The sequence below is a fragment of the Narcine bancroftii genome, chromosome 2 (assembly GCF_036971445.1).
Source record: "Narcine bancroftii isolate sNarBan1 chromosome 2, sNarBan1.hap1, whole genome shotgun sequence".
In the NCBI taxonomy this organism is placed as follows: domain Eukaryota; kingdom Metazoa; phylum Chordata; class Chondrichthyes; order Torpediniformes; family Narcinidae; genus Narcine; species Narcine bancroftii.
The window spans coordinates 313,125,060-313,140,844 of NC_091470.1; the positions used below are offsets into that span (position 1 = coordinate 313,125,060).

Consider the following 15,785-nt stretch of genomic DNA (forward strand, 5'->3'; position numbering starts at 1 on the left):
GAGAATCCAGAGGACCCCAAAACCCAGCAATGATAGAAATTCACCAAGACAAATGGTTACTTTACAAAAAGTTATTTTTAATTTTATTTAAACATAAAAACAGGATCAAACTTTAACTTACTACTATTAACTTAACCTAACTTCACTCCCTTCTAATTCTAAGTGCACGTTTATGTAATGTGTATAAATAAGTTCAGAAAAGTTCTTTGAGTCACAGTACAATCTCACTCCTCCAAATTCACTGGTATCAGGCAATTCTTATACTGTGCACAGAATTTAACATTTATGTATTTTCACCAAGCTCTGGTGCTTAAAGGTAATTGGTTACCCCTCAGGAAGGTTCTTGTTGGTTTCAGAGAGAGATTTGTTTGTTGGAACGAATCAGTTTTTGTGCGTCCAATCAGCCACTTCAGTGTCTTCAGGGTTTTCTAAATGATAACCTCTTCTTCTGCAGGTCACCACAGAGTTCCTTTTGTTTCCTATATTTCAGATGAAACACTCCAGCCAGCCATTTCCTCTTGTATGGACTACAAGGATTTTCAACAGTCTGAACTCGGAACCCCATCTTCAAAATGGGGTTTAAACAAGCTACCGGGGGGGGGGGGGGGGGGGTGGGGGGGAATTTTAAAAAAAGATCAAGCTGCCAGTTTGCCATGCTGCAGCATCAAAAAGCCACTGCAGAAAACTCTCTCTCTCTTATTGCAAAACCACATGAACTTCTTAGAACAGCAAACTGCAACCAAACAGATTGCAGCATTGCACCCAAACGTCTGAATCAGTTCATCTGTTGCTTTCAAAACAATAATCCATTACTCCATGTCCAATTAACACCTACCTGTGAAGTTTCTTGAGCTCAGGTTCTTCTATTTGCACCTCCTTGTGAAAACCTTTAGCAAAGCAGTTTGTATTGTCTTTACAAAGGCCCTGGGCCCAGGATGTCTGGTTTGAGCAAAGCTCTTGCATTTTAAAAGAGATCTGTTTTGTGGTGTTTGTTTGTGACCTACACTAAATCCCCACAATCCATCTCCCTCAAAAATATATCCATATGTATTATAAAATATGATATAATCTATCACAAATCTTGTCACTGAATGGAATGGCCACAGGGGAATCTAAAATTCCCAGTGTGCCTTTTCTACCTTTCCTGATGGTCACCAACTAGGAGGTGCTTTGCTAAATGTCCTCTCCATGATTTTCTCAGCATTACAGATGCACGTGCAGCAGTCTGTCAGGAGGTGGAGCTGTATATCCTTTCCACAGATGGAGATAAAATACAAGATATTTGCAGATGTTGGGGTAGCTCTCCTTGGAACAAAAGCAATAGAGGGAGTATTTGATATAAGTATTTGAAATCATGAAAGATAGAAATAGATGAGACAGAGAGAAAGTGTTCTTTTGGCAGAATAGTCAATAACCAAGGTTCATTGCATCAAGATAATTGGCAAAAGAAGCATAAATAATGAAGCAAGGAAATACATTAAAACAGCTTGTGGTTAGCCTTGAATGCATTACCAAGGTCATAGTGGAAACAGGTTCACTTGTAACACTCCAAAGGTGACTGGATAACTATTTGAAAGGAAAACACTTACTCAAAGGAATGTAGCGGAATAATTGCATTATTTTTTACATGAAAATAGTATAGTCTTGATAGAGTGAATGGACTCCTTCCACACTAATATTATTCCAAAATTCTCACCAAAGTTGCCTCCATTGTGCACCTTGCAATTAATAATCATCTTCATGGAAACAAAGTGCAACACAAATTATATCACTGATTCTTAATTGATGCAAAATTGATTTGTAAGTCCATTCATCAAATTTCTGTTAACTTTTCCAATACATTTTAAGAACAGGATCAAAATTAATTTTCGATGCATCATGCTTTTATTTACATTGGACTTACCATCATTCAGATCCTGGAGTAGACTTTCTTGACATGAGAAGTCCAGTTTTACTTGTATGTTAAGAGTGAAATAAGCAACCTTCCCAGGTTCAAGAGGTAACTGTGATAGCAATTCCTCTAAGTTCCAGGTCAGAAATTCACCATTCAATTTTTCTGCGGAAGACCACATATTTTAATTTGCAAGTTATAAAAACATTAACAAATTTAATGATATCCAACTATAAACAACAAGAAATAACTGGAGGAACTCAGCAAGTCATGCTGATTCTATGGACAAAAAGGGGTGGTCAACATTTCAGGTCAAAACTCTGCATCAGGACTAAGAGTGGAAACAGCGAATACAAATAGGTAAGAGGGTGAGGAGGAACCGTCAACCAATAGATGGAACCAGTTGTAGAGGGAGATGAGCAGATGGGGGAAAAGAGGAGCATGGAGATAGGGCCTGAGCATGGAAGTTAGAAAAGGAGGCATAATCTGGAATCTGATAAGTAATATGATAAACTGAATCAGATAAGAAAGGAATGATAGGCTGATGAAATCAGCAGGTAGAGGATCAAACCTAGGTGGATCAGAAAGAGCAAGAAAGGAACACCAGGGTAGCTGGTTACCTGATGCAGGAATATTCAACATTCATATCATTGGGGGGCTACTCAGGCAAAATAAATTGGCAGGAAAGACAAAAGTCCAGCAGCAAATGGGCTAAAAGAACTTACTAAAGTTACAAAATTAAATGTGCTACATCTAAATGCATGCAGTAACCTCAATAAAAATTAACCAATGGCACAAATTCAACAAGTATGATCTAGTTGTCATTATGGAAATATGGCAACAGTAAACTAAATATTCTGTTGTAGCAACTGGTGCAGCAGAGCAACAAAATAAAGAGACATCCACACAGTACCAGGGTGAACCAAAAACTGACTTTATTATTTGAATTTTCTGCATTGCCCAATGGGGAACGCCCAATTCCGGTGACGTATGCGCCGGTTTACAAAAGTGATGTCAGGGTGCCACTGTGTCACTCCTCGGCTGGCAGTGCACTTTACAGAAGTGTGGGGTTTCCTTAGTTCGCAAGTGGCATTAACCGCAGGCTTCTTCTCAGTAATGAAGGAGGGCCCGCTCCATCTTGGGATGGCGGACTGTTGCAACGATTTCACCTGTCCACCCACTCGGCTGGCTACACCGCCTACCAATCCCCCCAAACCCCAGAGCGGTTTAACTTATAGTCTCTGGGCAGTTGGCCTCTGCGTCTAACCTGGGGGTCTGGGGCCAGCAGGTGCATGGCTTTGAGGCGGTCGATTGTGAATCTGTCCAGTCAGCTGCCAATGTCCAGTGTAAACACAACACCGTCTCTCTGCAGCACCTTGAATGGGCCTTGGTACGGGCACTGTAGGGGTGTTCCTTGCTGACCTCTCCTTATGAAAACGTAGTGGGTGGACTGTAGGTCTGCAGGGATGTGGCTGGGTGGCGAGCTGTGTCAAGAGAATGGCGGGGGGGTGCTGTTCACCTGCTTGCACCCTCAACTTCTGGAGGACATCTAAGGTGCTAGGCTGTGGGCCAAGGAAGTTGCAATGGATGTCCCTGGGAATGGTGAGTGGGAAACCATTCACCATCTCTGCAGACGAAGCTGGCAGGTCCTCCTTTGGTGCCATGCGAATGCCGAGGAGTACCTACGGGAGCTCATCCACCCAATTTGGACAATGCAGCCAGGCTTTCAAGGTGGCCTTTAGATGGCAGTGGAAACACTCGATCAGGCATTTGCTTGGGGGTGGTAGGCTGTGGTGTGGTGTACTTGACTGCCGCAGAATTTAGTCAGGTTGGACCAGAGCGATGTGGGCCAGGTGGATAGGAAAGCCCTGGCACACGACTCCATGTCGCAAGCAGGCATAGGTATTGCCTCCATCTAGCGAGTTAAACAGTCAGTCGTCGTGAACAAGTGGCCAACGATGTCTAAGTGGACATGCTCAAACCACCGATGCACCGGCTTGAAAGTCTGGAGCAGGACTTGGCCTGGTTCACCATGAGCCCGAACTGTTGCAGTCTGTCGAACAGGAGGGTGAGATGCGTCCTGTGGATGCTGGCATCGGGGCTGGTGATGAGGATGTTGTCTAAGTAGACAAAGATGAAATCAAGGTCCCTGCCAACCACGACCATTAGTCGCTGGAATGTCTGGGCCACTTTCTTTTTAGTCGCAAGGGCATCCGCAGGAACTCTAAAAGGCCAAAGGGTGAGATGATTTCCGTTTTTGGAATGTCGCTGGGGTGGACCGGGACTTGGTGGTATCCTTTGACAAGGTCCACCTTGGAAAAAACTCAGCAGCTTTGTAGCCTCAAAGTCCTGGACGTGTTGGACGGGGCATCTGTCTGGAACTGTCACCTCGTTCAACCGTCTGTAGTCGCTGCATGGGTGCCAATCGCTGGAGCTCTTCTGCACCATGTGGAGTCGGAAGGCCCAGGGGCTGTTTGAACGATGGATGATCCTCAGCTCCTCCATGGCGGTGAACTCGGCCTCGGCTTGGTGGAGCTTGTCTTGCGGGAGGCACCAGGCCTGTGTGTGCACTGGGGCTCCGACAGTCTCTATGTGGTGTTCCACGCCATGTGGCAGGTTAGTCAAGGAAGTTTGGGGCTGTTATGGCTGGGTACCTGGCCAGTAGGCAGGCGTACTCATCTCGGTCCAGGGCGTGGATCCCTAACGGCAGGAAGGAACATTGTCAGAGGGTGAGGTGGAAAGACTGGAATATGGTAGTATTCACTAATCAGCATCTCGTCATGTCCACCAGCAATTTGTGTGCCTGTAGGAAGTCCACTCTGAGTTGTGGCTGTCCCACGGCCATGATTGTGCACTTGCACTAGAAGACAATGTCTGTAATGTGGATGGTGACCAGGCTGGTCCCGTAGCTCAAGAAGGAGGATCTGATGGCCGCTTGCAGGGGGAGGCCATTGGGGTTGTGTCTGGCCTCAAAATATGTCGGTGGGACGATCTGATTTCTGCACCTGTGCCGACAAGGAAGTCCCAATTTGTCCCTTGATCTCTGAGATAGAGTAGGGTTTTCAGAGCGCCAACCACCGAGGACACTATCGGCAGCCGGCTTGCCTGTTTACCGTCACTGTGTTAGGTTTGGCAGAGGGGTATGAGCAGGGGTGGGGTATACCGCTGGGGGTTCTGGCTCCATTAGCGGTGGTAGAAACAGTATTCACCATGTTTCTTTGTGTGCCTGTCATGTTGCTGCAGTGTCACGGCCACTGTTGTGTTTTCAATGGGCTGGATACAATGGCGGCGCAGAAGGCATAGATGGACTACTCATGGAGGGAGCTCTGCTGTGGGGTGTGGAAGAGCCTGTCTGCCTCCTTGGGAACCAGGTGTGGGGCACTGAAATCCATGTCCAAAATTGCCAAGGAAACATGTACCATCAGCTTGAAGAGGAACAGGGACTCAAAAAGGAATCAGTCTGTATGCCCAATCGCTAGGGCCACCATCTTGTGCATCAGCTTGGAGGGATTCCTGTCGCGCTCATGTCAGCTGAGTTCTCGGGAGTCGAGGAAGAACCGCCGGAACTGCTCATATTTACAGTCCATTGGCGGGTTCTCCATTAAGGAGCTTACTTTGGCAGTGGTAGCAGTATCCAGAGTGCTGACAACATGCCAGAAATTGGTGTCCTCTGAGATTATTTCCCTAATGTGGAACTGGGACTCAGCCAGTTGCAGCCAGCTCCTGGGTTGGTTTGACTAGAAGGGCTGTAAATGTATGCCCACATTGTTGCGACTGTAGTAGTAGCAGATTCTTGCATTCTGATGCGTTCGATGCGAGTTCCAAGACATTTGAACCGTCAGGGTTACCACTGCAGTGACTACTGCGGCAGTGCTATGAAATGAAGTGACATCCACACAGTACGAGGGTGAACCAAAAACTGACTTTATTACTTGAATTTGTCATGTTACCCCCGTGGGGAATGCTCACTTTTGGAGACTTATGCGCCAGCTTCCGGAGGTGATGCCAGCGTATCGCTGCATCACTCCTCGGCCAGCGGTGCGCCACACGAAAGCAGGGGGGTTCCCTTAGCTCGCATTTGACGTCAACTGTGGGCTTCTTCTCAGTAGTAAAGGAGGGCTCACGCTATCTTGAAGATTTATAATTTGTTTTGGATATCCTTGTTTATCAAAAAAAAATTTAGATTTCAGATAAATGAGGATTTCGGAGAATCCGATTTTGGATAATTGGAGTTGTACTGTAATTTAAAATAAATATTTTGGGATGATTTACTTGGTTACAGGATATTGTTAATCAATCTCATACAGCCTAGCAGTCTTGATTTTGATACTCCTGTCCCTCCTTTTTGATGGTAGTGGACTGATCAGATATGATCAGAGCTGAACAGATCATGTCAACTACAAACAAATCACTAGCTGTGTGTAGACTACTAAATGGCAGTTGTAATAACAAACTTGGCATAAATCAGTTATTAGAAGTGCATGTGAACAGTGCTAATGCAGCGAACAAGGAAGATTCTAACCTTTATATGGATGACTGAAACACATTTGCTGTAATAAGGTGGAAGAGAAATTCATTTCTTGATGGAGGAACCAAACAGGGAAAAGGCCATTTTAGATCTTGCTATGTGTAATGAGAAAGGACTGATTGATAATCTTATTGTCAAGGAGCCTTGGGCAATAGTGATAACAAGACAACAGAATTTGACATCATTTTTAAATGTGTTTTAATGCCAAACTAGAATTTGAAATCTGAATACAATTGGAGGAGAATTGGCTTGGTTGATTGACGGAATACATTGAAATGCATAACAGTGGACAGGTAATGCTGAGAATTTAAATAAATAATGTACAGTTGCAAAAATAAAATATCCCTAAGACACCAAATGCCAGCAATAAAATGATTCATCTGTAACTGACAAAAGAAAGAAAACATAATGCTAATTCCAAGATTATCCAGTCGCTAGACTCGAGGAATGGGAACATTTAGAAATGAGCAAAAGAAGGCCACAAGATAGAATTGAAAGTACAATAATGATTAGCAAAGCTCATTGCTTTAAGAGTTTTTATAGCCATGGAAAATGATAGGTCAAGCAAACAGCAGAACTTATATTGGGAACAAAGTGGCAGAGGAATTAAATGATGACTTTGCATTTGTTTTCACAGAGGATGTATAAAATGTGTCAGTTAGACAAGAGATTCATAGTTTAGCAAGAATTATAACATAAAGAAACAATTAGTTAACCAAAATACAAAGAAAGTTGTGTGTGCAGGAAAGCTAAAAAAAAAATCACTACATTTAGTTAGTGTTCTTGTAATAAAGATTGAACACAATTTCTTACAAATACATTATGCTGGATGTCATTGGCGAAAGCAGTGAGTCTCAGAATCGTCTACATACATCTATGATATTACAAATGAAAGGGAAAGAGTTAAAAATGCAAATCCTGATGAAGAGTTTCACTCTGAAATATTAACGATCTATGGATCCTGCTTGACCTGCTGAGTTACTCCAGCATTTTCGGTTAATGATATTTACCTGTAGGTCAAATGGTAATTCTGGTTATGAGTGAAGCACAACGACGGAGACGTTAGCTATTGGTGGTGTTGGACACGAAACACTGTAATGATGGCAATGACAAATTGCAAAGTATAAAGCAGCCAGATAGATGATTTACAATGGGAAAAGAGTGTCAGAAACTGTACCAGACCAACAGATGCATATGCAACAATTGCATCAATCAAGTTATACTTCCTTTCAGAGCTGAAAAGTTGCTTGGCCTTCTTTACAATTAGAGACACCGGTACACTTTGACTTCCCCCTTCCAAAGGTTCAAATAAACAATTCAGCACTTGCACGCTACTAGACTTATGAGGCCTTTGTCCCACAAATTCACAGAAGACTGGGACTTGATAACAATTTCAAAACACCAAATCTCTTACTTAAATCAATCACTGGCGTCTTTTGGGGTTCAACACATACAGAATTCCCTGACGTCATGCGGAAATTCCGCATTATATTTAATCTAATGCAAGATGAAGGATCCCATTGATTTCAATAGAGGTTGTTGAACTGCAGATAATATTGCTACAAAAATACCTCTCTTATTTTAGTTTAATGATTTTTAATTATTTTTGTGTTTGTATGTGTTTTAAGCTAGCTTCAAATCAATTATTAGGAAAATAACATTTCTGAACAGTATGGACATTTACTGTTCATTAAACAGATTCAATTTTTCAGCTGGCAAAGCAAAGAAGTGGAATTTTCAGAACTTCCTCATTTCCAGTGTAGGACTTTTTCAATGTGCTCACCAGGCTGTGTCTTTCTCATTTGGGATGCCAATGCCAGCAAGTATTCCTGACCAGTTAAATGCAGATGTAGGAGAATGTACAATGGTTCAGAATCAGCAAAATACTGCCCATTTTTATAGATGGAGTCGACTTGAAAGGGCATTCAGAATTAGTTCATTATTTATTTGTTATTGGAGCAAAGTACATGAACAAATGTGTACTTCATTTTCTGATAAATTAAATAAGTGTAATTAATTTTCCAATTATTTAACATGTAAGCTTTGTGTTTCAGTTTCCATTAACAACAAGCAAAATTTCTCAAAGTTTATGCTCCAAAAACAGCCTCTAGAAGTCATTCTGTGCTGTGTTTCATGGACCTGTCAAGAGATAATTCATTGCTGAGGATACACAAATGGAAATCAACATCCCAATTTTGAAAAAAAGCCTCCTCATCCTGGAATTACCTCTTTATCCTGGAATTCCATACCAAGAACCATAATATGGTCAAGTGGATTGCAACAGTTCAAGGATGCAGCTAATCATTACTAACAACATCCTTTTTTGTGCAATAATAAGTATTAATCTTGCCCATACCTCAAGAACAAAACAAAAATGGGTTATGATGAAAATTCCCTTGATGTGTTCTTGAATCGTCCTAACCAAATGGAAATAGATCTCATGGAATTACTCAAGCATAAACACAGTCAATAATTGAATGATGAAAGGATTGATGCGAGTTTCCAGACCATAGGGTAGAACCATAGAACATTGCAGCACAGAAACAGGCCCTTTTAGTCTGTGCTGACCTTCATCCTCTCTATATCCATCTTATCCATATACAGTTTCAAATTGTTTTTAAATATTAAAATAGAGCCTGAATTCACCACTTAGCTGGCAGCTCGTTCCACACTCCCACTACTCTGTGCATTAAGAAGTTCCCCCTAATGTTCCCCTTAAACTTTTCCCCTTTCACCCTTAACCCATTTCCTGTTTGTATCTCACCTCACTTCAGTGGTAAAAGCCTACATGCATTTACTCCATCTATACCCCTCTTAATTTTGTATACTCACCCTCAATTTTGTACATGAGATAATACACGACATAATTCAGATGAGAGCCAGTCATTGCGCTAAGATAATTAGAAATGACTGCTTTTAAATTATTCCAGAAACATGATAGTTAATCAAACAGAAGTAGTCTTTTTGCGATAATCTGTTGTTTCCCAACAAGCAAAAGTTTGATTTTATTTGAGCCAATTTAACAGAAATAAAAACACTTCTGTTTAATGATAAAAGAAAAAAAATGCATTATTCATGGATGGGGGGGGGGGGGATGAAGTGATAATATCCAGAACGAGAAGAACATAAGGATAAAATAAAGAGTTGTCCATTTAGGTTGACAAGGAAGAGGAATTTATCTCCCTGGAGGATCATTAGACTACACATCCACAACTCAGTGGTGAGAGTGGAGAGCACCAAGTTCCTTGGAGTTCACTTAATTAGTGACCTATCGTGGACACTCAACATCTCATCATTTGTTATTATAAATAAGTATTTGGTCCTACGTATGCATTATTTGTCTGTATGTGTGTTATGTTTCTTTGTGTGTCTGCATGTTTTGCACGGAGGACCAGTGTATGCTCTTTTGTCAGGTCGTACTTGTACAATCAGATGACAATAAACTTGACATGAGGAACTCTAAAACTCAGTGGTGAATAAGTTGAATTATGAATATATATATATATATATATATATATATACAAGGCTGAGGTATGGATTTTTAGTCTATAGGGTGGTCAGAAAGCACAGTGAACTGTAAGCCAAAATGAGATCATACTGTGATCTTATTGAATGGTGGTGCAAGCTTAAATGCCTGCATGGTCTATCTTGTTCCTTCTCTTCGCTTCTTCCTCAGATTGTGGAAGCAGATGAAGCAAACTTTTAAATTTTCCAAGCAAGTTCATATTAAAAAGGAACATCCAAGTAAATATAAAATTCATACTTGGAAACAAAAATTAGTCAAGCATACACATAGAAAATCAAGCAATCAAAAGAAAATGTCCATTTCCTTTAAATTTCCTGATAAAAAAGGTTTTCTTAAATACATACCCCAAAAAAAGTATGCTGGAGAAACTCAGCAGGTCAGACAGTGCACTTTATATCACAAAAATATATACATAACCAACAGTTTGGGCTTGAGCACTTCATCAAGGTTTGAGCAAAATGTAGACAGGCATCCGAACTAAATGATGGGTGGGGTTTGGAGAGGGGGGAGAGGCAGGAGCACAGTCCCATAGGTAAGAGGTAATAAGTGGATAAGGGACGCAGGGCACACTAGAGAAGGGGGATAGCTCTCTGAACAGACAGAGAACGGGATGTAGAGATTCAGGAAAGGAAATAGGGAAGAATGGGGAGTGGGCTAGCAGAAACTGGAGTTAATGTTAACACCATTAGTTGGAGAGTACCCAGAAGGAATAGTAGTTTTTTTTTTAAAAAAACCTACTGTAGGACTATCAATTAGACCAGAAGTCAAGATTAATAGACTTTAATCACTATAAACTTACAGGCATATCTTAGATGCCGTTAGCCCAATTCCAAAGCAGTACTGAGGTAGGGGATTGGGCAGTTCTGCCTTTATTAGGAATCCTGAAAGGGGAGGAGTTACAGTATTAGGGTCAGACCAACCAGTACAATGCATGTATTACAATGTTCCACCACACCTACCAACTCCCACAACTTCCTCAACTATATTTCTTCACACCCAGTCCCCTGCAAGGATTCTATTCCTTCCTCTCAATTCCTCTGTCTCCGTAGTATCTGCCCCCAGATTAGGTTTTCTTGACCAAATCATCTGAGGTGTCCTCTTTATTACAAAAACATAGATTCCCCTCTATCACCATCAACTCATCCCTTACTCGCATCTCCTCCAATTCCCGCTAATCTGCCCTGGCCCTCTCTGGCCTGAGATGCAACAAAAACAGGATTCCCCTTGTCCTCCCCTACCACCCTTTGCAATTTCTGTCACCCACAACATAACCCCACCTCCAGGCACATCTCCTCTCCACTTTTCATCCAGTCTGCTCCTAGTCTACTCAACCCTTCTAACGAATCACCTCCTTGGCACCTTCAGCTTTGGCCAAAGCAAGTGCCACACTCACACCTACACCACAATCCTCACCACCATCCAGGGTCCCAAAAAGTCCAAGTGAACCGACACTTCACCTACAAATCTGCAGGAGTCATGTACTCCATCCAGTGGTCCCAGTGTAGCCTTCTCCACATTGGAGAGACTGGACACAGCCTGGGAGATCGCTTCACTGAGCACCTTCACTCTATCCATATCAGCGTCAGGGATCTTCTAGTGGCAAATTATTTTAATTCTACACTTCACTCCAGCACTGGCCATAGCCTCATGCACTGCCAAACCAAGTCCATCCATGAATTGGAGGAGCAATACTTCATATTCCGTCTGAGCACTCTCTAACTAGATGGTATTAACATAGACTTCTCCAGCTTCTGTGAGCCCCCTCCCCATTCTCCCTTTCTTCCCCATCCCTCTGTCTCCATTCCTCTAGCTCTCCCCCATTTTCCTCTCCATTCACAGAGCCATCTGCCCTTCCCATTTGCAGGTGTGCCCTCCTTCCCTTATCCATCTCTCAAGTCTTGCCTGTGGGCTTGTGTTTTTCCCCCACCCCTCCCCTCTATCCAATCACATCGCCTGCCTACATTTTGGTGATACTTTGATGAAAGGCTCAAGCTTTATAAAGTACACTGTTTTACCTGCTGAGTTTCTCCAGCATTGTGTTCTTACTTCAATCATGGTGTCTGCAGACATTTGTGTTTTACTCCAGACATAATAAGCATGTCATCACAACATTCTCCAGTTGCTTTCCAGCACTTAGTGGTACCAATACATATTTTAACAAAGTTGTTTTCGGGTTGTAATGACAACATTAAAATAATGACAGAAAGATTCCTCAACAATCAGCTGGCCCAAGAAGCCAAGCTGTACAAATATTTCTCTCCAAAATCTTTAACCGTTCTTCAAAACCCGTGGTCAAATCCACTACAACTCCTTTGAATAACTATTTGTATTTGGAGATAATATGTATTTAAAGCAAAGACGTTATTCTAATCTGTGAAAGTTCAACATCCCCTTTCTTTTAATAATGACCACTTCACACCATGTCAGATAAGCAAATACTGAGCAAAGGAACAAGTTCACAGAGATCTTAAAATTTCAAGAGACATAGCAAGATGAACAATGTTGTGGCTTCACTCATAAAGGGGATAATGTTAAAACTAAGGCATCAATTATTGAACAGAAGTGGAAGCAGTTAAATTGGTATTGAACTGATTATCAATTGATAGGATTGTTCTAAGTCCATCTGCTGAATTTGAGTGGATCCATAAAGAGAGTCCACGCAGCAGCAGAAAGGCAGAGTTGATGATTTTGGACTTTGATGTTTAATGACCAGAATATTGGCTCAAGCAAAACGCCAGCATTGAGCAAAATAAAATTTACTTGCAATTCAAAGAAAATACGCCTCATTAAATTTAGGGAGATCTTCAAAAATAGCTAACATTAGAAATATGCAAGATACATTCATTCTTTCCTTAATGGTACATCACATTAAATTCAATCTATAGAATGCGTGGCATGCATTAATGCACAGAATAAGCATAATGAACACTTCCAATTTAATTTAAACCAGTGTAGCATTGTTTTGTACACTGAATTAAGAAAAGTTTAACGCTTATCGACTTGATGGGGTAAGTTATAAGCCGAACATATTCAAGTTCAATTTATTGTCACATGCATCAAGATGCAGTGATGGAGGTCGTTTTACGAGCAGACCAGTAGACATATATAGAACAACAAGAATCAGTACAAAACTCTGTGGAATTTCCATAAAATCCGGCATTATACAATGTAACCCCATTATAATGCGATAGTTGTGGTTCAAAAAAAAACAATCACATCGCCAAAAAGGCAGGTCATACTAAATCGGGGTTTCACTGCTGCGTACAATATCTTTCGCTTGGCTTCGCGGATGAAGATTTATGGAGGGGGTAAAAGTCCACATCAGCTGCAGGCTCGTTTGTGGCTGACAAGTCCGATGCGGGACAGGCAGACACGGTTGCAGCGGTTGCAGGGGAAAATTGGTTGGTTGGGGTTGGGTGTTGGGTTTTTCCTCCTTTGCCTTTTGTCAGTGAGGTGGGCTCTGTGGTCTTCTTCACAGGAGGTTGCTGCCCGCTGAACTGTGAGGCGCCAAGATGCACGGTTTGAGGCGATATCAGCCCACTGGCGGTGGTCAATGTGGCAGGCACCAAGAGATTTCTTTAGGCAGTCCTTGTACCTTTTCTTTGGTGCACCTCTGTCACGGTGGCCAGTGGAGAGCTCGCCATATAACACGATCTTGGGAAGGCGATGGTCCTCCATTCTGGAGACGTGACCCACCCAGCGCAGCTGGATCTTCAGCAGCGTGGACACATCGATTGCAGCAGCAACCCCAACACCCCTCTCTGTTTGAGGCAGCACTCACCACCCCCCCCCTCCAACCCTGGTTCGCAGCAGCACTCACTCTCCCCGTCCTCCTGTCCATCGTGGCTGCACTCACCAACAACCACCCCCCCCATTCACGGCAACACTCACCACCACACACCACCCCCCCCCCCCGGTTAATGGCAGCACTCACTATCACACTCCCCACCTGTTCTCAGCAACACATACATCCACATGATGAATTCCCTACATAAAGATAAACATTATTTACCTTAATCATTTAGTCACATCACTTCTAAACATCTGCTGCGCCACAGGGTGGCCATTCCTGGTACTGCATATTTTAAAATTGGCTTGATTAATGACATACCTCAAAGAATGGAATGTGGACATTAAGGGTCCAATGATTCATGATGTTATAATCGCATTATATCAGGGTTCCATTGTACCTTATGGGGAACATTATGGACATGTGTTTTAAACTGTCCAAGTACAGTTCAAGAAAGTTGCCTTGGCGGTAGCCAGAAAATCCATAGCAATCACGTGGAAGACTGATTTCCAACTAAATATTACACGATGACCTTAAGAATACCTCTGCAAGTAAAGCGCCACCTCACCAAAGTCAACATTTACACCTCAAGGAGGTGTCTCCTCAAGGAGACATTTTATAGTAAGCTGAAAACAACCATCAGAAGCTGGACAACTTCCAATAAGCTGCTGCTGCTGGGAGGCTTGAATGATCGGGTTGGTAAGGAGTCCACTGTGTGGCTTGTTGTGATCGAATGCCAAGGGATTGGCAACAGTAACTGTAACGGTCTACTGCTTCTCTCGATGTGCACAAAATTGAAATATTGCATTACTAACACATTGTTCACATTGCCAATAAGCTCAAATGCACATAGTTGCATCCATGATCTAAAAGCTGGCATCTCATTGACTTTGTCATCACCCAACAATGAGATATCGCTAACATTCATATCACCAGAGTGAAGAGTGGAGCTGAGTGCTCAATTGATCATCAAATGGTGTGGTTGGATCTATGTTTATCAATTAAACTTCAATGCAGACTGATTGCTGCCAAACCACCCAAAAAGTTGAACACCACCAAAATGAAACACCGTGAATGTGCTGATGCCCTGAAATCCTTTATGGAAACTGAGCTAAGTAGACTGGTTGAGAATTCACCAGATTATATTAATGAGCACAGGAATGCTTTCAAAGAAACAGTCTACAGCACTTCTCAGGACACCTTGGGAAAAGTCAAGTGCAAGCATCAGGACTGGTTTGATGAGAACACCAATCTGCCCAAGACTTTCTAAGAGCTAAAGCAGCTCCCAAACTCATTTAAAAAAAACATGCCTTTTTGAGTGTAAAATCAACCTTGCAGAGGCTACTCAGAGCTATGAAAGACCAGTGGTGGGAGAACAAGGCCAAGGAGTTAAAGCCTTTGTTGACTGTAATGATTCAAGAAGTTTTCTACAGTCCATCAAAGCTAGGTACCTCACAACTCCTGAGCAAAGACAGTACATCCATCCTCACTGAGAAGTCAGAGTAAATGAAAAGATGGCAAGAATACTTCTACAAGCTGTTGGAATAGACCAGGAAACATCACCGATGAAGCACTAGGTAGCGTACACCCTCAACCCATATTGTTTGAACTAGGTGCTCCCCCTACTCTTCAGGAAGTTATCAAAGCCATCAAACAGCTAAAAACAAACAAACCACCAGGGCTGATGGTATTTCAGCCAAGGTTTACCAGTATGGTGGTTACACACTGACATCATGCCTGCACCAGCTGTTCACAAAGATTTGGGGAACTGCACAACTACCACAAGACTTCAAATCATGACCATCTACAAGAACAAGGGAGACTAAAGAGATTACAGCAATTATCGTGGCATCTCTCTGCGGTCAGTTGTGAGAAAATACCTCACAAAGATCATCCTTAGACATTTGGTGTCGAACATCAATGACAACATCCTTCCAGAAAGCCAGTGTGGTTTTCAAACAAGCCAAAGTACAGTAGATATTATCTTCTAACTGAGGCAACACCAAGAGAAATGTGTTGAGCAGCAGAGAAGTCTCTATGTCACATTTAT

The 15,785-nt window shown here is 42.2% G+C and overlaps 1 protein-coding gene across 13 annotated transcripts in view; it reads right to left on the reverse strand.

Annotated features, from left to right (window-relative positions):
* trappc9 (trafficking protein particle complex subunit 9) overlaps positions 1–15,785 on the reverse strand; it is a 650,990-nt gene that overhangs the window by 412,987 nt on the left and 222,218 nt on the right. For all 13 annotated transcript variants that reach the window (XR_011352375.1, XM_069921673.1, XM_069921672.1 and 10 more), the window contains one exon: positions 1,904–2,056. Coding sequence is in view for 12 of the 13 variants with exons in the window: in XM_069921673.1 (XP_069777774.1) it covers positions 1,904–2,056 (153 nt within the window). In the remaining variant the exon portion in view is untranslated. The remainder of the gene's footprint in view (positions 1–1,903; positions 2,057–15,785) is intronic.